This window comes from Haemaphysalis longicornis, unplaced genomic scaffold (genome assembly GCF_048455015.1).
Source record: "Haemaphysalis longicornis isolate Haplotype H1 unplaced genomic scaffold, Haemaphysalis longicornis Haplotype H1 scaffold_6, whole genome shotgun sequence".
Classification (NCBI taxonomy): domain Eukaryota; kingdom Metazoa; phylum Arthropoda; class Arachnida; order Ixodida; family Ixodidae; genus Haemaphysalis; species Haemaphysalis longicornis.
The window spans coordinates 149541457-149564697 of record NW_027526407.1 but is presented as its reverse complement, the minus strand read 5'-3'; the positions used below and the strand labels follow the sequence as shown (position 1 = coordinate 149564697).

General features: G+C 45.4%; 1 protein-coding gene and 1 long non-coding RNA gene across 2 annotated transcripts in view; one reads left to right on the top strand and one right to left on the bottom strand.

The window, feature by feature from the left end:
- Positions 1-17121, bottom strand: part of LOC144141986 (uncharacterized) — an 81431-nt gene extending 64310 nt beyond the window's left edge. The window contains exons 1-3 of the mRNA XM_077673416.1: positions 16892-17121; positions 13044-13160; positions 1405-1517 (exon numbers count right to left, since the gene is read on the bottom strand). Of these exons, the coding sequence (XP_077529542.1) occupies positions 1405-1517; positions 13044-13146 (216 nt within the window). The 5' untranslated portion in view covers positions 13147-13160; positions 16892-17121. The remainder of the gene's footprint in view (positions 1-1404; positions 1518-13043; positions 13161-16891) is intronic.
- Positions 2545-3520, top strand: LOC144141985 (uncharacterized). The gene is made up of 3 exons (XR_013316786.1): positions 2545-2711; positions 3146-3275; positions 3407-3520. It is a non-coding gene; the product is annotated as an uncharacterized LOC144141985 (long non-coding RNA).
- Positions 17122-23241: the final 6120 nt, after the last annotated feature.

Sequence of the window (23241 nt, the reverse complement as noted above, 5' to 3'; positions counted from 1 at the left end):
CTTTTTTAAGTGCAATGCACTTCTTAAGCGACCCTGAACCTCCGTCCACCGGCGATGTCCGCGCACGTGGAGATGGGCGCGCGCAGCCTGGCCGCTGACATGGCACATACCCACGTGGGGGATTGGCCAGGAATCTCCTCGTCTTCGTTGGCAACGGGGGGAGATGGGCGCGCGCTGCCTGGCCGCTGACATGGCACATACCCACGTGGGGGATTGGCCAGGAATCTCCTCGTCTTCCTTAACAACGGGGGGAGATGGGCGCGCGCTGCCTGGCCGCTGACATGGCACATACCCACGTGGGGGATTGGCCAAGAATCGTGCGTGAGAAGGGCTAATGCACCTGCTTAAAGGAGTACTGACACGAAATTTCAAAGCTGAGATCCGCTCTAGCAATCAAGTACAACGACAACACAAATAGGTGCCTGTGAATAAATGCATCTTTCTTTCTTTGTAGTTGTGTGTGTGTGTGTGATCTCTCTTTCGCGAACATTACCGAACCGCGCAAATTCACCTCGTGCATTCGCACTTTCAGATTCTTCCCCTCGGGGAAATGCGGGGAATTTTTTTAAGAGTGCTAAGTTAGCGTTGTTTTGCTGAGCCCAAGCACGCTGGTTTGACTCCGGCCGTGGCGGCTGATGCAGGCGGAAACTGAAAACGCCCATGGGTCGAGATTTCGGTGCACGTTACAGATCCCCAGGTGGTGAGAATTAATCCGAAGCCCTGAACTACTGCGCGCCTCATTTCCTAGGTGCAGCTTCTGCGTTTTGAACCCCACAATCGATAAGAAAGAAGTCTCTCCCATGATCCAAACTTGCACAGTAGACACGCGATAATTCATACCAGAAGGGAGCCTGTGCTTTTGTTTGAATTGTTAGGGTATCTCATAAATAGGACTAGGGGTAGCACGCAAACGTTTGTTGCAGCGAAACATTCACATATATTTAATATTACAACATTCACACACATTACTCAAGTGCTATTCACACTTTCAAAAAAAAAAAAGAATCACGCATGGATGACTCCTTCGTCTTCTTAAAAGAGTTCAAAACAAAGTTTTCGATTCGGAAAAATTCCGCTTTGAAACGTGTATGCAGGTAATCGGCTTTATTTGCGACTGTCAGTCATATGAGGATGCAAATATGCAGCTAGACGCGGCACATCCAACAGATATTTTCCGGTAAACACGAGCATAAAGTACGAATTAACCGAATTTACGTGATGGACCAGTTTGAATTAGGTGGCTTTGAAATACATACTACATTGAAAACAGCGGCCCTATCAAATTTTTGAAATTTGTTTGAATTTAAAAATTTGGGTTATCCGGGTTTGAATAATCGCGAGCTTGTACTGTATTCAGTCTTTAGGGACATTCTTTCTGGGTGTAATGTCAGATTCAGCACGTACCTTCCTGGCTTGACTTGGTTGCACTTGCTTGACGACGGCGGTGATCTCTTTAGAGCACCGTCGCATTACATCGCCGAAGAATTTCTTCGCCTTCATGAGTCTTGGTCCATGAGCTAATATTTGAACGAGTGATGGGTGCACCACAATTACTTACTATTCCGCTCAAACCGGGACAGAGTACATCAACCATAACACGCGCAAATACGTTTGCCCGGAAAGTTTACTTAGTGACAGTTACCTGTGTAATATGAAAGGCTGCAATTTGATGCAGAAAAATGCCCTGTTTCAAACTTTTGATGGACCCTAAATGGCTTAACCTAGAAAGCGCATTTTGCAGCGATCGTTGGGGGGCCCTCATGTTAGGTTTTTTGGAAACCTACAGAAAATAAAGATACGTCATCTAGTCTTTTTTTTGATGAGACAACTACTAGAGATGGAAAAATGCAGGTAGCGAAAATTTCAAAACATAACTATACTCGGGCAAACACGGGTTCAATTGCGGCCAAAAAAATCGGTGCGGGATAGCGACAACAAACGATCCCCTTGAAACTAACGGCTGGCTACGAGTAGTGAAACGTGGAATCAAGCACTGAAGCTAACTTAGTTAAAGGGACCGTGAACACAAAATACAATTTTGTTCAATTTGAAGGGGCACTGAAGTGATTTGTAAACATGGCGGGATCACTAGCGCAAATTGTTTCCGGAGTCTATAGGCCTTATGCAAAAGTGCTGCCCTCTGTCGCAGCCGAATCGAACCCTCGCTTCGAGGCCATGTCAGGCCTCTCAAGCTCGGACGTTCCCTGTCTTCCCTATAGGCGGCGTAAAAATCGACACCCCACGTGACCAACCTACAGCGAAGTTTTCGACCATCAAGTCCACCAGACGGCGAAAAAGAAAGGTTACTTTTGGTATGGAATACAAAACATTCATTCCGTGACTCAGAAAGCCAACAAAGTTCGCTTACAATGTTTTGTTAAAATATTATTAACAAGTTCCGCATCAAACATCCGTTGAGCAAAAATGTACGCAAGTTTTTACGAACAGCCGACTGGTGCACCACCGCACTTCTGAATTCGCAACCACAAAGCCGACAATTCAAATTGAAACCGCTGCAACGGCCCACCGTTTCTATGTGCGCGGAGCACTGGTTTCGTGACTGTTATTGCTGTTATGTGCTTTTGCGTCCATCAGTTGTTGAGAGGACTGACAAAACACGGGAATTGAGTGCTTGTGGAGTGACAACTGTGGGAAATTCTGCATCGGAAGACAGCTGTCGAGGCCAGAATATTTGATTCTTCCAACAGACGGTGAGTGTTATGCACTGCGCTAGAAAGACGGTGCAAACAACCGTTGTCGTCGTCAATACCTCATTTGTGCATGACTTCCGCTGTAATATTGTCTTATTACTCTCAACTGTCCTGGCCCCTCTCGAACATTTCTGACTATCTAGAACCCGAAAAGTTGTGGGCGCATTTGCCTCAACAGGTGTGGCATTATTTCGGATGGAACTTTTGAGGCTACCAAAAGACAGTAATTCCCCCGAGCTTTACCTAACTGTTGCCTTTCTGCTTTGACGCGTTAGTGAGCATATAGTCAACAGCGCTTTGCTACAACTAAAGTTTGCCTTCATAGAGACGGGGTAATGCGAGTTAGGTTATATTAGCATGCCTTGTGACAGATGATGCTTGCGTCATGGTTAATACGCGTGAACTCAAAAATACAGCGTGATTTCATTTTTCAGAGGTCGGTGTTCATTTAGACATTCTGGCTGAACCTTCAACATTGTCGGCGCACGCAACAACTGCACCAAGGACTGGCAGGCCATTTCAACTCTTCGTGCTTGCCTGATATGACAGCCATGCGCCCGACTGGTGTGTTTATGTATATTTAACTTCCACTTATATTTGTTTCTCTGAATTTGTGTGACATGATTCTCTTAACTATTCGTTCTTCCAATTTAATTTACATTTTTCACTCATTCCTTGATTTTTTTTTTTTGCAGATACAACCAAAGAACAAAGAAGCACACACCGGAAGGCGACCAGACCAAGTTCTCAGCACGAGCAAATGTATTATATTGCCTGTAGATAAATGTTACAAAGTGCCAGGTATTTTCACCAAATGTTAAAAAGAAGCTCAGCATATATCAATGCGTTCATACATGTGATGTGCATATTTCTGAGTATGAATGGAAAAGTTGTTCAATTCAAGAACACGATATTCGGTGTCTAAAAATATTTAACTTCGGGCGAGTATTCGTATACTGCAAATATTGACACGCATCAAAATGTGCGATGTGATATTGTTATCTGGCTAGCCACTAAGCTCACTCTAGCCCCGAAATTCAACGTTTATTAATAAATCACGATGTGTACACATTGGCAAATGTAAGGAAGCAAATGCGGGTTCTAGTTTACTTTCTTCCATTCCCTTTCACTGCTGCTCAAGAGTACTTCACTTTCTCTGTACGTTTACAACACTTCGCACAAAAAAATTGCTGTAAGACCAACTGTACAGCTCCTGTTAGCCTAAAGCAAGTTCGTGCAAGAAGCTGAGAGGAAGTAAGCTTTATTAGAGCAGCTCATTTCTGATAGAAACTATGATTCTATGCTCTGGTGATCGAGTAGGTGTCTCCTTTGTTAATAGCGCTGTGTGGACCTTGCAGGTGGCCTTTAAACCTTTGTACACAAAGAAATGTGAGGGGTCAGAGTTTGTCTTGGAGGTCTGGAGATGTAGTAGCCCGGGTCATCTAGAAACAGGGATAAGCTTGTGGCAAAAGTGAAGAATGAGGATGTGTGGGGCTTTGTACCTCAAGGGCAGATTGCTTTAGCGAGTTGGATGGGTTGCCTGCGAATACTTAGCAAGGGCTTTTTGTATCAAATATAACAAGGGAGGCCACTGCTACACTCAGTTAGTAAGCATGTGAAAATCCCAGTTCCCTCCAGGGCGCAAATTTACCTGTAGCCACCGACTGCAAATTGTTGCACAAGTGGGTGAAAACTATTCAATCAATGCACCATGATGTCACTCCCAAAAATAGTGCACGCAGGCAGGTCTTGTTCTAAATTGTAAGGAATGGAAGATAGTAGATACTATTGGTTGAACCTACAAGGAGACTAAGAACTTTAAGTCGTGTACCGAATTGTGCAGTGCAGTCCATGCATTGCAGCGTCAAATCGTATTTGTAAGTCTTGCTTACTGATGTGCATGGTTTTTTCACATTTATGAATCACTGAAGCGTAAAAAGTGCTTTTAAAATTTTACTGTCAATACAGTATCAGGCCATCCACATTATTACTGGCAAAATTCAACATTTCTGTTCATTTATTTACACCTGAAAGGGCATTACATAAGGGGAGGGGGCTCTTGGCCGAAGTATAGTCAGCGTTGCAACGCATACTAAAAAATAAGACGATGAGAACAAAAAGAATACAAGATTAACAAGGTGAAATTCAACTTGCAGCAAACGGTGTTAATCAGGGTAATGGAACCAAAAATGTGGCTCTTCGACGTGCAAGTGCGAGTCAACACAGGGTGCGTGATACGTTATTGTGCAGCTGGGTTCTGAAATCATATTTATCCTCTCTTGCTTATGGAAATTAAATTTCATGTCGTATTTTTACTGTGTAAATATGAAGATAAAATTATTTAGACCCAACATGTTTAATTACATTCTATATGTCATCAGCAAGTGAAATATTTCATTCATGAGTATTAATTACCGCACATGATTCGTAACCACCCTAGAGCGTAATAAACAGCTGTTACCACCGTTATGTACATCCTAATGTTGAACGGTAAAGCTACTGTTTATGCCAGCATCAAGTATAATAACGGAGCATGCAAAAAGCATTACTCTAATTAAACTAGTTAGCAATTAACTACTTAGCATTTTTCCCGCAACAGAGCATATCGGAGTACTTGTAAAATTTTCAGTGTTGGTAAAAAAAGTCAGATAAATATTTTTAACGCTGTAGGTGTTTTTTTTTTCTTTAAACTTGTGATGCTGCTTAGCGCGTGCTTGGGGCCTGTCGCACCCCCCAAAAGAGATAGAGAAAAAAACGCCGTGCCTCAAACACTCGCTCACGGATTTTAGTTTCATTGCTACGTTCAAATGTAGATATGTTCGCAGTAAGCAACGTGGCAGTAAGCGATGGAGTTCGCAATAACTATCGCTTTATTCCGAGAGAATTTCCAAGCGTCTGTGTCCTTCGTAACTTGTTGCGACGTCCAAAAAGAAAAAAAAGATACGGGCAGCAGAATATTGGAAGCAATGTGCGCCCTTCCTTCGAAATCTTAGCGCAAGTAAACGAGTTCTTATGGCAAAAAAAAATGTTGTCACGAAAGCGACGTACAATTGCAGCGATCGAAATGAAATGATGTCCTGGCCTCTGTAAACTTGCGGATGTCAATAAACGATTTGTTCTCACTTGCTGCTCACTGTGGTCTGTGCCAGTCGAGGCCATCTGGTCACCTGGCGTAACATCACTTCACTAGCGCGGCGCAAGTAAACACGCGGCAGCGTGCCAGCCAGGAATGCCAGGAACCAGCAGGAGTAGCGAGCCAGCCGGTGGCCGCCGTGCGAGGGCAGCCATGTTATTAAGGAGCTCACGCGGCCTGTGCAAAAAGCATCCGCCATGTTTACAAAGCCTTGTTTACAGCGCCATCAAGCGGGCTTTCTCGGTAGTTCACGACGCCGCCACTACGCTTTTTCTGCCACTACAGGCAAAGCTAGACTAAGGTCCCTGAAATTACTTAGGTAGCGCCATCTTTAGATCTCGCCGCCTTTCGCCCACGCCCGCGCTCCTTCCCTCCTTCGTTTTTTGCCATTTTCTTTTTCGCCGGCGAACGCCGCGCGCCATTGGCCAACGGCCAGTGACGTAACTCGTCCTCGCGTTGTTTGTTTTTTCTTCTCTTCGCCGCCACTGTCCATTTAAATTCGCCATTTTAGGCTCAGCTGCCTCGGAGCAGGCCTTATCGAAGCCGCCAGCGTATAACAACCGATAACAACCGAAGAGTCAGCTGCTCGTTTCAAACAAGTGTTGCGTCGCCGTCACTTTATGTAGCTTCGCGATGCCGAGTTGTTGTGCCTTCGGCTGCTCGAATAAGGTCAGTGCAGTCACGGCCAGCTCGGCTGTAGCAAGCTGTAATTTATCAAAGCCCACACATGAATCAATGTTAGCTGTACAGCATAAAAAGGATTCACAATTGCGCTTGTTAGCGCGCTTCTGGCCTTGGAATACGGTAGTTATTATAGAACTGGGCACTACAGCTAATTGTAAGCTGAGCGCATTCTTTAACTGCGCGTTCTTTGTACCAGCCTTTTCCAGATATGCCCGACAGGGCCTTACTCGAAGTAATTGTGAACGCCAATCGCACGAACATTGCTATGCCACGGACGCACTGCCAGAAGTACAGCCGTCATGGGCGAGTCCAACGAGGAGACCCTGACAGCAGCCTATAACGACGTGAAGGTGATATATCTTGCAACAGCATCAAAGCACCGGAAAGCGCACGGAATAAAGGTGGAATGAATGTCAGTAGCTAATGCGGGACGCATACTGAGCGCTGCCTAATGATCTACAACTAACGCAAAAAATTCCCCGCATTTCCCCGAGGGGGAGAATGTGAAAGTGCGAATGCACGGTTGTCGGCCCGCTTGCGGCGCTTGCGCTCGGCCCCCGCAGCCCACCGCCTCGCCGCCTTCTCTTCCATCTCTTCCATCGGGTTTGTAGTATCACGTGTACACCACGCAGTTATCAAGCCGCTATAACGCCGCTGAGTCGCCAACGCACGCCGCTGACGACGTAGTTTGAATGCGTTAAAGATATAAGGCGCGTCACTAACGCTGATATCACGTCGCGTCCGTGGCTTGGTCGGTAGAGCGTCGCGCTGCGGCCGCAAAGTCCGCGGATCGAAACCTGTTGCCGGATGCTGTTTCTTTATAGAGGAGCACTGCGGACGCCGACGCCGCCGACGCCGGCGGTGGATGGTTTGGGGTCGCTTATAAAGTGATTCGCACTTAAAAACGCGAACGCACAAAAGCCAGCGCAGCGCTCGAACTGCCGCGAACCAAGGTCACCGCGAACCATGCGCAATCCCTCTGTGCAGCGCTTGCACGACCACAACTTAATCACGCAAATGCAAGAACGGAATTGCTGTAACAGAGCAATTTGAAACGTCCACGCTCGATCCTTCCGCGTTCACGAACTATCCTGGGCATATGCCGCACACGTAAACAAACACCGCGCTGTCCGTATGCGCCAGCGGCATCCATCGCGCAAATATCCCCTTCTACACAAAAATATACAACAAAACATCCTCACCTAGGGCGTGTTGGTAATACGGGGCTCTAGAAATACTATGTAACAGAGCAGTTTGAAACGTCCACGTTCGATCCTTTCGCGTTCACGAACTATCCTGAGCATGCCGCACACGTAAACAAACACCGCGCTGTCCGTATGCGCCCGCGGCATCCACCCCGCAAATATCCCCTTCTAGACAAAAAGATATAACAAAACAGCCTCACTTAATGTGTGTTGGTAAAACGGGGCTCTAGAAATACTATTAATGCTACCAAAGAGCGATTGCGGCGCGAAAACAAGAGCAAACTGCACGAAAAACTGCAGCGAGCGGCCCGAAGCATTGCGAGGGCGTCTGCTCTGAGGAAGCCAACAAATATGGCGGCCCCGCCGCGGAGTTAAAGGGACCACGGCGCCGCGGGTGAGGGGAGAGAAAAAAGAGGAGGGCAGCGGAGAAGGAGGGAGCAGTTGGCGCTACCTTAGTAATTTTAGGGACCTTAAGCTAGACCTTTGCTTCTCTAAAATCCTCCCTGTTCTGTGGCCATGTTTAAGGATAGCGCCGGTCGGGAATACGTGTGCTACAAGGTGCTGCGCGTGCGTGTTATCGCTTCTTGGTGACACGCTGCACGTCTCGTGCTGTGTTGTCGCACGTAATGACTGATGAATGGTGTGTGGACTTGTCTGCGTTGCCCCGGTTCCCGTCCGGCTTCGCGGAGACATATTACGCGTCCAAAACGCAATCGCAACGGCACCTGGAGCGCAGTTACAAGTTCGCCACCGAATCGTACGTTTGCCTGCCGACGATGAAGACGAAACGGTGCGCCGGGTAAGTACTCTTGGTTTGTTGTTATTTGTATGTGCTTTTGAGTTTGCGCAGCAGTTCTTTGATGGTGCCTAGAATGAATTACATTATAAAGCTTACCGAGCCATCAATGGTGCCGCACGCAAATCGAAGTTCTGGAAAATCAGTCGCTCGGGCAGCCGCAACACGCGTGTTCCGTTTCACTTCTTGTGCGTTTCTTATTTTATGCAATAAATATTTGGCTCACGGCTCCTGTTTGTTCAAGTAGCGCTGGGGTATCGTGTTTTGCAACAAACAGTGCGATAAATCGTCCTTATGAAAGCGAAAAAACATTGACGAATGCTCGCTCTTCCGCGATTCAACTTTGCGCTTGTTTTTGTAACAGCAATCCTGGGTCGCTCGCAAAAAAAAAATCCCGTTTTTAAGAAATCAAATAGCACTGCAATGCTGCAGCCCGGTGCAGAGTAAATTTTCGATTGATGGAAGCGTTTTGAATGAAAAATAAATACTAAGGAATTCTTGCAACGATAATGAATGTGCAGATTACAAACGATCGAACACAGTTGGTGATTAATTTTTATAGGACTAACGCTATGGACTGCGGGTTGCGCTTTCTGTCGCGTGAAAGCACACCTGAACGCATCATGCGCAAGCGCATTGTTTGTGCGAGGGTCATTAAAAAGGCTGTCATATTTTCGTCGCCTTTGCTTGTGGCGCTCGTTTCATTTATTTTGTCTGTGTGAAGGCGGATAATTTCAGTATCTTTCTCTGACTCGGCAGGGGATCTGCTTTCAGCACTAGCAGCTGGTGACAGGCTCATTGAAGTGTCTTCTTCAGCATCCAAGGTCTGTGGTGGTGGTCGTGTCTCCACCTCGGAAACAGCAGTGCGACTCCTCTTCGGATCTACTGGGATGGTCCGGGGTTTTGGGGGCTTCCTAGTCTTTTTTGGCTTCCTGAATGTGAAGACCGAAGGTACAGCTCCTTCACGCAGTGTTCTTCGACCACTTGCTATGTTCTTCAAGAAATCATCTTGAGTAAAGTGCTGCGAACAAACTCTGGCAGTCCTGACATTGAATGGGGGGTCCTTTTTCATGGCAGTCAGCCATGCCTTGCGAGCTTCTTCACCATCAGGAATGCAGTGGAATGACACCTGCAAAAATGAGATGATGTGATGATTGCCATGGAGGGAAAAAAACAACCTCTTTAGCTTGTTTTCCGTACTGAAAGTGTGTGCTAGCTTGTAATCGCAAGTACGATACGATAGGTTCACCTAAGGAAGGTAGCAAAGAAATACTTGATAAAATGAGAGGGTACAACGGTGGTACACCCCAGAGAACAATGTCTACGAAACAGCTACCCCCTCCACCCCTTCGTTCTACCTCCTCAATTATGCACTGAAAATGCTCAATAATCATTTATTGCGCTAATTGCAGAACTAAGGCATACAATAAATGTACCTAAACTGCGTCTTTTTCCATGTATCTTTTTTCGTTAGAAGGGCATCTTTTTTTGCGCAGCGTTTTTTTTTTTCTTTTGCGTGTGCTTTTGGCCAGATAATCGTCATTCATGGCAAGAAAAATCGCGGATCAAGTGATGGTTCGTGTTCGGCACGGAGTTCGTTCACGCGACCACTCGAACTCATTTCGCCCTGCATTTGGTGTGAACGCAGAATGCTTACATCGCGTGCAAACTTCTCTTCGTTGTGAGAATGTAAAAAACGGGATCTTTCAAACAGTACATAAAGTACGTCCGGACATGAACTGTAGCAGCGACGTTCGCCTTGAACTCGCAAAGCATGTAAACACAGCGGTTGCACCCTCTATGTTCAAGCCAGTTGACACTACTGGTTCCGAGGGATCAAGTAATTTAAAACACCGGACCAGCAAGCACGAATGCTAATTTATCAGTATTACACGCACGAGCGCTGGCCGTTCCATTCAGCATTCGCTGTAATTCTTTTTATAGCTTCGATCGCGTTCGCGCCGATCACCGAAGTAGTAGTCCGCAATCGCCGCTGCGTTAGCGCGAGGTCGCGTTCGCGCCGATCACCGAAGTAGTATAGTCCGCAATCGCCGCTGCGTTAGCGCGAGGTAATTCTGGCATATTGAGACAAGCAGGCAGTTCTTTGGTTACCCCTTTCATATCACACGGACATAATTTGTTGTTGTCATTGTTACATGAACGAATTTTACACGGATACGATTCGCTGCGCGCGCGACACGCACGCGCGGCACGCACACACGCGCGCGCGACACGCAATAAACATTAATACTTTGACTTCTAGCATTCTTACCTTTGCCCTTTGAGCATCCTTGTTTCCAACTTTGTGTGCAACATGGCACACAACAGTATGTAGGCATCCTGGACGACAGGAAACGATAGATCGCCGGGAACTCGCTGCAGTTCGATGCTCCGCTTTCCAGTTGAGCCCTTGAACATGGCGGTCGCGCTCGCGGTGGCCGCGACAGGGCAGCAGATTTTGCATAAGGCCTATAGGCCATGTTTCGACCACTCTGAGTGCGTTTACGCGAATTTATTTAGTATAGAAAGCAATTTAAAAATGGTGTCCTCCTCTATGCATCCTAGCCCATTTTCTGTGGCGTTTTCGTGTGACGGCAGGAGGAAATGACTTGGCTTGACTGCGCTACTGCATGGCTCGCCGACCAGCCCAGCGTTTAGTCCGCCGGCCGCCGACGGGCCGTCGCAATTCGTTCGCTAAGTTGAAAGCCACGACACGTTTGTGAATGGAAGAATGTGCCTTTCTTTACTTTATTATTTTGTGCCTTGTATCCAGCTCCAAGTCCAAGTCGCTCCACGCAAGCGCTGCACAAGCGCACATGCGACGCTTCGCAGACTGGTACGCTAGTAGGAAAATATAAGGCCAATAGAAGGCGGGAGAAGAGTCAGCGAAGTAAATACAGGTACTAAGGAAATAAAAGCAACTGCAACTTTTACGATACAGCGTAAAACTAGGAAGCAGGAAGCACTTTTTGGCGCTGGGTGAACAAGCACAGCGGTCTGCAGCACGACCACACATTTGCGAACGCTTTTCTGTCTAAGGAATGCAATTGCTAGAATGAGATATTGTGGAAATTTGGGGGCCCTTGCGGCACGAGCGCTATACAACAAAGAGTCACCTAAGCTGCTTGAAATGCTAAAACTAAATGAAAGTGTAAACTCGTTATACAGTATATACTCAAAAAAGAAAAAAAAGTTATACAGTATCTAGCTTATATTTCCAATGCTGGCAGCGCTGGCCCGTGGCCTAGTGGTCTCGAGCGCTAGGTATGCTGTTTTGCAGGTCACAAGTTCGAATACCCGAGGGTACATTTTTCCTTTTTTTTTTTTGTAAGTTGACTTTTTCGTTTTCGGCCTATGTTTTCTATACCGAGTTCACCATTTTTGGGCCGTCACGTTCCCTGCTCTACGAACTAGTTCGCAGAACGTGCGCAGGCTGACACTGCCGCGCTAGCGAGTTCTCGTTGGAGTGCTGTTGCCATAGCACCGACTGCTTGCGGGTAGTGGGCACAGGCCAAAATCAGCAGACCCTTGGCCTGGTGCGAACACGCTTTTTACGATACAGGTATGAGTGAGGCTAGCTCCAAATATGTGGGAAAAGCGCACGGCGTTTGAGCGTCTGCGGGAGGGCGGTCACCCCCTGCGCAGGCATCGCTAGTGGTTGCTACCATTCCAAGCCGCCCTTGGAAGCTTATCTTAGGCATTTACAGCCGACATGGCAGAAGCGCGGTATGGCGATCATTGAGCTATCGAGCATGCCCATCCAACGATAACGGCGGGTGTCAAGCATGTTGTTTTACAGAGCCGAAACCGAAACTTATTTGAATGCTGATCTTGGACATCGTCCAATCACGGTGCACCTAGCTCCTCCTGATGTCACAGCCTTTAGTTGGTGCTGCGGCCACAGACCGCGCATGGTAGTTTTTCTTCTTTCGGGTTTTGTAAAATAATTACCAACTTATCAACCGGACAAACGATGAAAAGTGTGTTAATTTGAGCCAGTCTGCGAAGTGCAAGCAAAAGCGGGAGCTTGACTTATTCCATTCAGTGTCCCTTTAAAAGAACTAGCCTTTGGTAACTAACGCAGCTCCATTCAAGCCACGAACGGTGTTTTTTGACGAAAAGAACGGAAGAAATGTAGTAAAACTTTCATATTCCCCGATACACTCACGCAATGTGGCTAGGAGTGGCTTGTTATGGGCTAGTACCAATAACTTAGTTATCGGTGTGTTTACTTTGGGAATTCAAGTGATATGATTAAACGGAATGACGGGGCCTCATTACAATCATCCAGACCAGACCCTTCGGACGGCGGCCACCAATCGCACCAACAATCGATTCTGTGACGCCATAGAGAAATCGCCACTACTTTATCTATTTTCCCTAATATCGCGATCACTTATTTGAATTTTGCGATATAGGTGACATTATTGTCATCGAAACGAAGCAGTCTTTTTCATAAACCAAAGTTGCACTTGATTTCATGGCCCCTCTAAAGGTTGAAGAAAATGTCGTACGGGGCACTTGCGTGTTGCACGTAGACCCTACTTCCAGGAGCACCATAATGCATCCACAAACTGCGGCGAATACGGCCGCAGCACGGACAACTTTGGGGAACATTTTCGCAGTCCAGCCTGTAATAGTCAAATGCGTTAAGAGTCAGGTCAGCATCGTTCTGCGGGCAACGCCTGCTAAGAATGAGCCAAGCGTCGACATGCAAATTTACAAGAACCCAAAGAAGGCCAGCAGTGAACCAAACCACGCCATCTGTGTTTAAGAGATGAGAGTTCATTCATCATCATCATCAGCAGCAGCAGCAGCGGCCTGGTTATGTCCACTGAAGAACGAAAGCCTCTCCCAAAGATCTCCAACCACGGCTATCGAGTGCTAGTTGGGTCCATGCTTTTCCCCCGATTTTTCGCAGCTCGTCTCTCCGTCCTGTCGTCGGCCGGCCCCTACCACATTTACGGTCAATTTGGAGCCACTCTGTTAAACGGATGGTCCACCTGTTGTTCCCCACGCGCATGACCTGTGTCTAATTCCTTTGTTTCATTTGCACTACGATGTCTTCCACCCTAGTATGTTCCCTTACCACGCGGCCAGTTTCCTATCCGTCAGCGTGGCCCCTAGCATGCTACTCTCCATAGCCCGTTTGGCCGACCTAAGTTTCCTTTCAAGTCGTTTGGTGAGACCCTAATTTGATGCCCCGTACGTTATTACTGGAAGAACTCATCGATTAAATACAAGCTTTTCGAGTGACTGGGGAAGCTTACTAGTCAGGATATCTGAATTCTTTCCAAAAGCAGCCCACCACATGTTTATTCTGCGGGTAATATCGCTTTCATCTGTTGGATCAGCAGCCGTGACTTGCCCAAGGTATACGTATTCGCCTACTGCTTCCAAGACTTCATTACCTACCTTAAACTCTCGTCTTTGGCATGCTGATTGGACATTACCTTGGATTTTTTCGTATTTTATTTTCAAGCCTGCTATCATACTTTGTCAGGACAGTTGGTAAAGCATGCGCTGAAAATTGTAGCTGCTTCCAGTGAGCACGACAATATCGTCTGCAAACCTTAGGTGGCTGAGATATTCCTCTATAATTATGACCTTTTTTTTTTTTCCTCCACGTAAGGTTTCTGAACACATTCTCGAGACAGGCTGTAAATAATTGGGGGATATTGTGGCCCCTTGCCGGACACCCTGTCGTATGGGAAACTTACATGTTCTATGATGGGGTTGGATAGTTCCCGTGCATCTTGTAAGAGCGCAATATATGGCTAGTCTACCCTGTGTTCACGTAATGTGATTAATACTGCCTTTGTGGGCACTGAGTCAAATGGTTTTTCGTTATCTATGAATGCCATATACAGCGGAGCATTATACTCTGAACACTTTTCCATTAGCTGGTTGATAGAGTAAATATGGTTTAATGTTGACAAACCCTTCCTGAAACTCGCCTGTTGTCGTGGATGTTGAAAGGTCAAAGTGGCACCTATGCGATCGAGGATTACCTCGGCAAATAATTTGTAGGTAACGGAGAGCAGGCTGATAGGCCTGTAATTTTTGTGCTCTTCAGCATCACCTTTCTTAAGTAGGAGAACTAAATTCGCAATTTTCCACGCGTTTGGCACCATTCAAGACCTCAAGACCTTTTTTTCATACTTCTGGTGTAGCAATGTAGGTGCCTCGGCCAGGCTAACCTCACCAGTATCATTCATTTAAGGCTGTTCTCTCTCTCTTTCTCTCTCTCTCCCCCTCTCAAGCACTGCGAGAATAGAGCTGCAATTACCAAGTTAATTACCAAGGTAATGATGATTTTTAGTGAGTTATTGTAATGATTGGTAAAATGGGTAAAGTGGGGGTTAACGTGTATTAAGACTAATTCAGGTAGGTAAAGGTGGATCAGCACGCATTCGGGTGGAATAAATGACCCACAGGCTTAAAAAGCATCGTGTACCAATACGAAAAGGTTTACAAATTAATAGAAATGCTTTGAATAGCCTAGTTTGCTTCTTTTAGGTATATATCACTACTTCCATTAAAAAAAATTTATAAAGGAGAAATACATTTTGGTTTATCCAGTTTTCACTACATGACGCTATCTGTCTAGCAAGCGAGTTTTATATTTTTATTTGAGTACAGAAGTGACATATTTGAAAAATAAGCAAACTAGGCCGTTGCGAATTTTTGTATGCATTTGTAAATGTTTTCTTATTTGTGCGCGATTGCTTTGAAGCCCTTAAGTCGTGAAGTAGCAAGCCCCATAAGAATGTCATGATGTGAGTGCCCCTTAAAGGAGAACACGGTGCTGAAAATGGAATGAGGTTGGGTTGCTTAAGATGAAATATGGTGGATTCAGGACGGTAAAAATGCGTGCTGCTGTCCCGAAGGAGGAGAGGGGGGGGGGGCGTGTATGTAAAAGGTACCCATGAAAAAGCTCCGGCAGGCTTTCCCCTTGAAAGGGCGCAAGCTAGAAATTTTCAAGACATTTTCCTGCATCTGCAGGAACGAGCATGATGCGAAAACAGTGAACCTTTAAGATCTCATTTGAGACCCCCAAAAATGTTTGAAGCATAGTCTGTCTCAAAGGAATGTAGAGGTTGCCTTCTCGCAAAGCAGGCCGTCTCGAGAGAGGCATTCCTTGAAGTCCTACTTCGGTAGCCACCACACTCCATTTCTAAATGCGCTCTAGAAATTGTAGCCTTTCAGAAATCATTCAACATATCGTTACATATCGTTCAACACAGAACCGGAAATTCGTACCGTACAACCTCAGGTCGAACCATGCGCGCCAATGCCTTCTCTCCCGCAGTGGTAACGAGACAGGCACTGGAGTAGTCTAGTACAAAGAAGAAATGCATGATGTAGGTTACCTTGACCAGAGTAAACTGCTTCGGATTGCTCATGATAATATTTCATCAGGAGTAAGTATAGGGCTTGAACCTTCGTATTTAACTGATGTTTGTTTTTTACGTGTGTGAAGTACCTGACGGGGAACAAATGCTTCGCAATTTTATCCTTTTTCGAGCTGCACAAACACGAAATATAGGAGGTACCATTGAAAACATTCTGTGAATCTAAATTTCACTGAATGTCCGCCTTTATCTGTAAGTTGAATGTTCATGCATGTTGAACCATGCTGCTAGCAATAAAGCATCTTTTTTACGGGAAATCGACCAAATTATTTAGCTAACCTTAAAAACAGCTAACCTTAACCTACACCTTATCCCGGCAAACATTTCGTTAACGGGGAGAACGTGTTTTTGTAGAGTTGGTACTAGGCATTTTGGCTACAACATGGCCCGATATTCTTTTTTATGACCCGTCGCGCTGGCTCAGTGGTTTATGCGTTGGTCGCGGTAGTCGTTTATTACATGAAGGTGAAAAGAAAAAGACGCCCGTGTGTCGAGATTTCGGCGCACCTTAAAGGTCCTCCTTGGTAGCGGAAATTAATCCTGAGCCCTCCACTATGGCGTGCCTCACAGCCCAGGGGTAACTTTGGTGCGTTAAAACCCCAAAATTAGAAAATTTATTTTTGCACATTTCTTCGGGCGACCATTATTGGTTTCATTAGTGACTCACTATAGAAATCCCCTACGCCGAACAATATTTAAAGAAGCCGAAAAACATTGCGCATGACAGCCGTATCTCAAACGAGCAGCGCACGTAGTCTTTACTCCTGCTGTGATCTGAGCGCGACAAATTTAGTTGAAGCTACAGTTACGACTGTGGATACTTAAACTCTTTGCTAAATAAAATCCGGCAGAACTTGCACCAACACAAATCAAAAACAGTCTTTCTTGTCGTCATACAACAGAAGGGAAGGTCTTTTTGTGCTATCCAGTGCATTATCATTTCTTACCCAAAAAGATCTCAGGAGTCCAGTCCAATCGACGATTCCTCTGGTACTGTTTCCCAGACGCTCCGGTCTCTTTACCTTGCTCACTTGAAAATGATATACCAGGCTTTCTCCAGTGAGATGTGCAGAGTATCGCGTTATTACCAGGACTGTTACAATATCTTAAGTTGGCTGAAGGTGGCCCCCTGAAAAGCACTGGTTCATTCTTCTTTCCCGGAAATTTCTGACAGCTGCACGATGCGCTTGAGGGACACCCGAGCTGTTCCAGCTGCCTGTGTGCCAACGAAGTGAACCATTACCCGCACTCTAAGCGCAGTGCAAAAACTGTGCCGCCTGCTGATGGGAAATATTGGCAGCTGTTGCAAACGCGGCTGCGTAGTTGGACGCGTTTACGGCTTCAGCTTCCACGTGTAATGGGTTTGAACGATCTGGCGCGATCCTTTACTGCGAAATGGCCGCTGCTATGGAGAGTAATAGAACTAAATAGAAGGAAGACCCGTCCCTCTCTGTTAAAAGAGCTGCTACATCTGTCGCTTTATGCTCCTTCCCGTGGCGGAAACAAATGGTGCACAAAACCTCCCCAGAGGAACCTCCGTTGCCCTGCCCAGCAGCAATTACGAACGTTTCTACGTCACCGCTGAGCTTAAACCCTAGAAATGTGTCTGGTATTCCGTCCAAGGGTTTCAGCGGAATATCTTTTGCAATAAAAGCTATCGGGTATACAGCCCACCGGTCGCTTGCAGCGCTCTCTAATTTTACTTATGCTTATAATTGAAACATTTTACAAGAAGTTTGCAAGAATACGTTTGTTGCAGTTAGCCCATGACCGGTATAATTCGAGATCTGTAGTAGATCTCTAAAACACACCATCCCTTGACCCAAGTCCCAACCCCTCATATGAGCCGTGGGAGGGTCGGGTGACCAGCTTTAACCCGGATCGCCAACAACATCTAGTAGACTGGGCGAGACAGTCTGCGAAGACCGAGGGTGTTCTGGACTAAGGAGGGGCGGTACCTCGACGTCAACCCAACAATAGTGACTGCGGCATTCAACGTTTAGTCCTTTTCCTCCTTCCCCTTCTCCCCTCTGTGTGTATGTATATATGTGAGTACGTATGCAAGTATGAATGTATGTATGTGTGCATGAATGTATGTCTACATATGTACCTGTGTGTATGCATGCATGTATGAATGTGTGTATGTATGAATGTATGTATGTATGCATGCATGCATGCATGTATGTATGTATGTATGTATGTATGTATGTATGTATGTATGTATGTATGTATGTATGTGAGTATGAATGAATCTATCCATCCATCTATCTATCTATCTATCTATCTATCTATCTATCTATCTATCTATCTATCTATCTATCTATCTATCTATCTATCTATTTGTCTGTCTGTCTGTCTGTCTGTCTGTCTGTCTGTCTGTCTGTCTGTCTGTCTGTCTGTCTGTCTGTCTGTCTGTCCAGTCGTTTTTCTGTTTGTCGCTGCACTCTAATTTTTTACCAAATGCAGTCAAACCCGGTTATAACGAACTGCAATATGCGCCGCGATTAGTTCGATATATCCAATAGATCCCGCCGATAACGAATTTTTGTTACGAGTTCGCAAAAGGCGGGACATCCCCCCCACCTCCTCATCCCCGCGGAAACCAAGACAATTAAGTATGTCGTTACCATACAAAAAACGATCCATTTATTGCAAGCAATAAGGCTACTTTCCGCCTCGACTGCCTATGTCGCAGAAATGATGTGATTCTTGTTTTCACTTTCATTTTGGCGACGTCAACTAGCACAGCATTCGAGTCCGTGTCGTTCAATATCGAAGCAACAATGGTGGAGCATATCAACTGCCGAAAGCGCTTCATTAAGCGGCGGACGGCTTTCAGCCGCGGGATCCTCTGCCTCTTTGGGCCTTTCAGCACCGCCAGCTGCCGCGACGGTGTCTGCGTCAGAGAGGCTCGCAGTGAGAGCAACCTAGTCGTCGACGACACTCAGGAAATCCCCGAAGGAATTCTATGGACACGCTTTGTTGTGCGGAGTTGCAGTCATGAACCATTTTCCACTAGCCCGGCTTTTCACTCTCCTTCAGTTACGGAAAGTGTCCGGCGTAAAGTCGCTCCATGTTAAGCTCAACGACTCAACCGCGGCCAACCAGCGTCTCAATTGCTGTCTCAAGACCGGCCGGTCATCCTGAAAGTAGCAGATTTCAGGGACAAAGCCAAAATACTGAAAAACTGCCCTAACCTCAAGGGGACACAGTTCAGTATCAGCGAAGATTACTCTAAACGAGTTGTTGAAATCAGAAAACAACTATGGATTTCATCAGCGGACGGAAGATCAAAGGGAGCAAAGGCTAAATATATTTTCGGTAAACTGAAAGTAAACAACGTTCTTTACGGCTGGAATGAAGCCACCAACGAGCGGTTCAGGTATGCTAGCTCAGGTCTCACCAGCTCTGACTGACGCAAATCGCGACTAACAGAATCTGTTAAGGTTATTAATGTAAATGCCAGGAGTTTGCTGAATAAAGCTGATGCAGTTGAAGCCGCAATTCTGGAGCATGAACCGGATGTAATGGTCGTAACAGAGACTGGGTTACATGCGGATGTAGCAGATTTGGAAGTAACACCTCCAGGTTACATAATTGTTAGAAAAGACCGGCAAGGAAGAGGTGGTGGTGTTGCGTTTCTTATTAAAGACAACATTAGGTTTTCAGTGTTGGATGATAACTGTGACATAGAAATGTTGTGGATTAGGACCAGGTTCAGCGAGCGAACTGTGTATATTGGGGGGATTCATAGAGCGCCGAATTCTCCTCTAGATATAACCACAAAGCTAAGAAATTTCATGGACTCTAATTTTAGCCTCCAAGATAACGTATTATTATTAGGGGACTTCAACCTTCCGGGTGTTAATTTGCTATTTCAGTCTCCTGGATCGGAACAAGTTGCATGTTCTGAGCAACTACTAGAGCTGGCATTCGGTTACGGGCTAACGCAAATTGTCAGTGTATTTACTCGGGTAGGGACTACATGGTCATCTATCCTTGATTTGGTTTTCGTGTCCCCAAGGCTGTTGCCGTTTCTCAGCGGTTGTGAAGTTGTAGAGGGCCTGTCGGACCACAGAATGGTAGTAACGCACCTAGCAATGTCGCCAGACACCTTGGGTAAACCCACATTTAGCACTGTATTGAATTTTATGGCGGCTGATGATGTGTCCATTTTGCACTATCTTGATAGGTCTTTTGATGAATTTCAGGTCCTTTACAACACTGACTGCAGCACTGATAGGCTATGGTATTTCTTTACGAATGTTGTGGGGAAGTGCATAGACAGCTATGTACCCAGGATTACAAAACGCATTTGTAAAGCCAATCCCTGGATTACCAGAGAAGTCATTAACACAAAAAGAAAACTAAAACGGAAACAAAAATCTTGTGCGATAAATCGTACCCCTGAAAGAACAGCTTGCATCACTTCAATGAGACAAGAACTGAAACGCCTGATCAAGCAATCCATGGATAGGTTTTTCAATGTGACATTGACGAAATACTTGAAGGAAGCCCCTTCGATGTTCTGGGGCTTTATAACTCCCCCAGCAAGCTCCCCGAAGCCACCTGAAATTACTCAACAACGTGTTGATGATCTCAATCCTTTTTTTGCTTCTGTCTTTACTAGTGACAATGGTATTTTGCCCTAGTTTTCTACGTCATCATTGCAGCAGCCGATTGATGATGCAGTAATTAGCGAAGAGGGTGTCCTAAATCTTTTACTTAATATCAATACAAAAAAAAGCCCAGGCCCTGATGGTATACCAAACGAATTTCCGTACAGATACGCTGAATGGGCGTCTCGCTTCCTTACAAAAATATTTCAGTCGTCCCGGCGCAGTGGCTCATTCCCATCAGCGTGGAAGCGGGCTAAAATTACCCCTGTTCACAAAAGTGGCTCCCTTCTGGATGAGCGCAACTACCGTGCTATTTCGCTTATCAGCACATGTTCAAAGATACTCGAGCACATTATTAACAAACACTTGATGTCCTATCTTGATGCGCACAATCTATTATTTTCGAAGCAGCATGGATTCCGCCGAGGCTTATCTACAACAACACAGTTAATCAAATTTGTTCACGATCTTTCAAAAACAATCAATTCGCGTGGTCAAACTGATATGGTATATTTGGATTTCTCTAATGCATTTGATAGAGTGTCGCACTCGAAGCTACTGTTTAAATTTGACAAAACGTTTCAAAATAATCACTTGACTAAATGGTTTTCGTCCTATCTCAGCTCTCGTCAGCAGTTCGTTCAAATAAAAGACAAACAGTCTAGAGCAGTTGCAGTTTATTCCGGAGTTCCCCAGGGGAGCGTACTGGGTCCCCTTTTATTTTTGCTATATATAAATGACGTACCAAATCGCGTCACGGTCCCGATAAGGTTGTTTGCCGACGACTGTGTTGTTTATAGCTGAATCGAGACTGAACACGACCAAGTTAACCTAAACAACAATCTTCAAAGAATAAAGGATTGGTGCGAAGAATGACAAATGACTTTGAACGCAGAAAAAACAGTCTCTATGTCTATAACCAGGAAGAAAGCACCTCTAAATTACAATTACCAGATTGACAATGCTAGCCTTAAGCGTGCACAAAACTATAAATATCTTGGGTTATGATTTACGCCCGACCTCCGGTGGAACACTCATGTTGATTATGTGTGCTCCAGGGCTACCAAGGCATTGTATAGCCTTAGGCGTAACCTTTATAGCGCCCCATCTTATATAAAGTGCCTAGCTTACAAAACCCTAGTCAGACCTATTATCGAATATTATAAAATTGTCTGGGACCCTTACACACAGTCAAACTGCAATAAAATAGCAAAAATACAGCGACTTGGTGCGAGATTTATTTTTAATAAATATCGCCGACATCATTCACCTACTGAACTTTGTAGAACAGCGGGCCTGGATAGTCTGGAAATTAGGCCGGGGATTGAGCGTCTGAAATTCCTCTTCCAGTTAATTCATAATCATTTTAAACTAAACTATTCAGATTTCTTCCAGGTCAACACAAAGGAACACTCCAGACATCGCCATAGTATGTATATACCACCCTTAGCCCCACGTAACGACTGCTTTAAGTTCAGTTATTTCCCACGTGCTATTGAAGATTTGAATATGTTGCCGGAGTCTATAATTGGTTGTTCCTCGCTTACATCATTTCAACAGAATCTAAAACGGCTATTTCCTGAATAACAGTGACAAATGCCTTTGGTTGTGTGCATGCGTGTGTACGTTTTGTTGGTAGCATGAGACTGCAGTAGTTGTTTTTCAAATATTCAGCGCGGTGCAAAAGTGCTGCCTAAATGCGCCATGTACTGTTCTGCGCGTATGTATTGCACCGCATGTGTGTTCCATTTCTTGTTATGTATAACTTCGAGCTGCTGCTCACAATAATACCGAGAAATTTTCTCAAGACCTGTACTGTACCTTTTTTTTTGGCAAATAATTTTGTACTTCCACCCTCTAACGGCCCACTTCTGGGCTAACAGTATAAATAAATTAAATGAAATGAAATGAATGATAAGATAGTGTATTGTAACCTATCTTTAACGGACAATGCCACACCACCACCCCGGAACTGAGAGTCCCGTGGCTGCGATATTGTTATTTAGCCAGGAATTGTTATATTTTCGTGTTTTCTTAGCCATGTTTCAGTTGTCGCTATGATTTCAAACGACACGTCTTGTGTAACGATAGAAGAAAGAAGGGAGTTCAGGTTTTTATGTATGCAGCAGACGTTACTGTGAAGAACGGATATGTTTTTTTCTGGGAGCAATCATGGCCTAGAGTTAGTGTGGCTTGCTTCGTTTTGCGGCTGAATGCTAGAATTGCCAGCAATTTTTTGTAGATCTGCTTCACAGGTAACGTGGACTACTTTTGATTTTTCAGCTTTCCTCATCAGTATTTTCCCGTCTGAGACCCAAGCAAACTTCCAGCCTTTCGCGCGCTTGGTTGCGATTGCCTTCCCCAGATGAATCTTATTTTCCGGGCATAGATGTTCATTGACAAAGATGGGATCCGCCCTTTGAAATCCAAGCATCGATGTGTTCAGACGTGCTTTCTTTGCTGCCGACAAAAATCTGTCTCGGGTAGTTCGGGAAGCAAACTGAATAACAATGTTTGGTGGTCCTTTATCCTTTGTAGGCACTCGATGTGCAATCTCAATGTCGTGACGGGAACGTCGTGTAGACTAACGCGAAGCGGTTGCTTCAACGACCTTAGGAATATCCTCATTGTCAGTAACAGGTTACTGACCTTCACTTTGAAGTTGCTCCTCCTGCTGT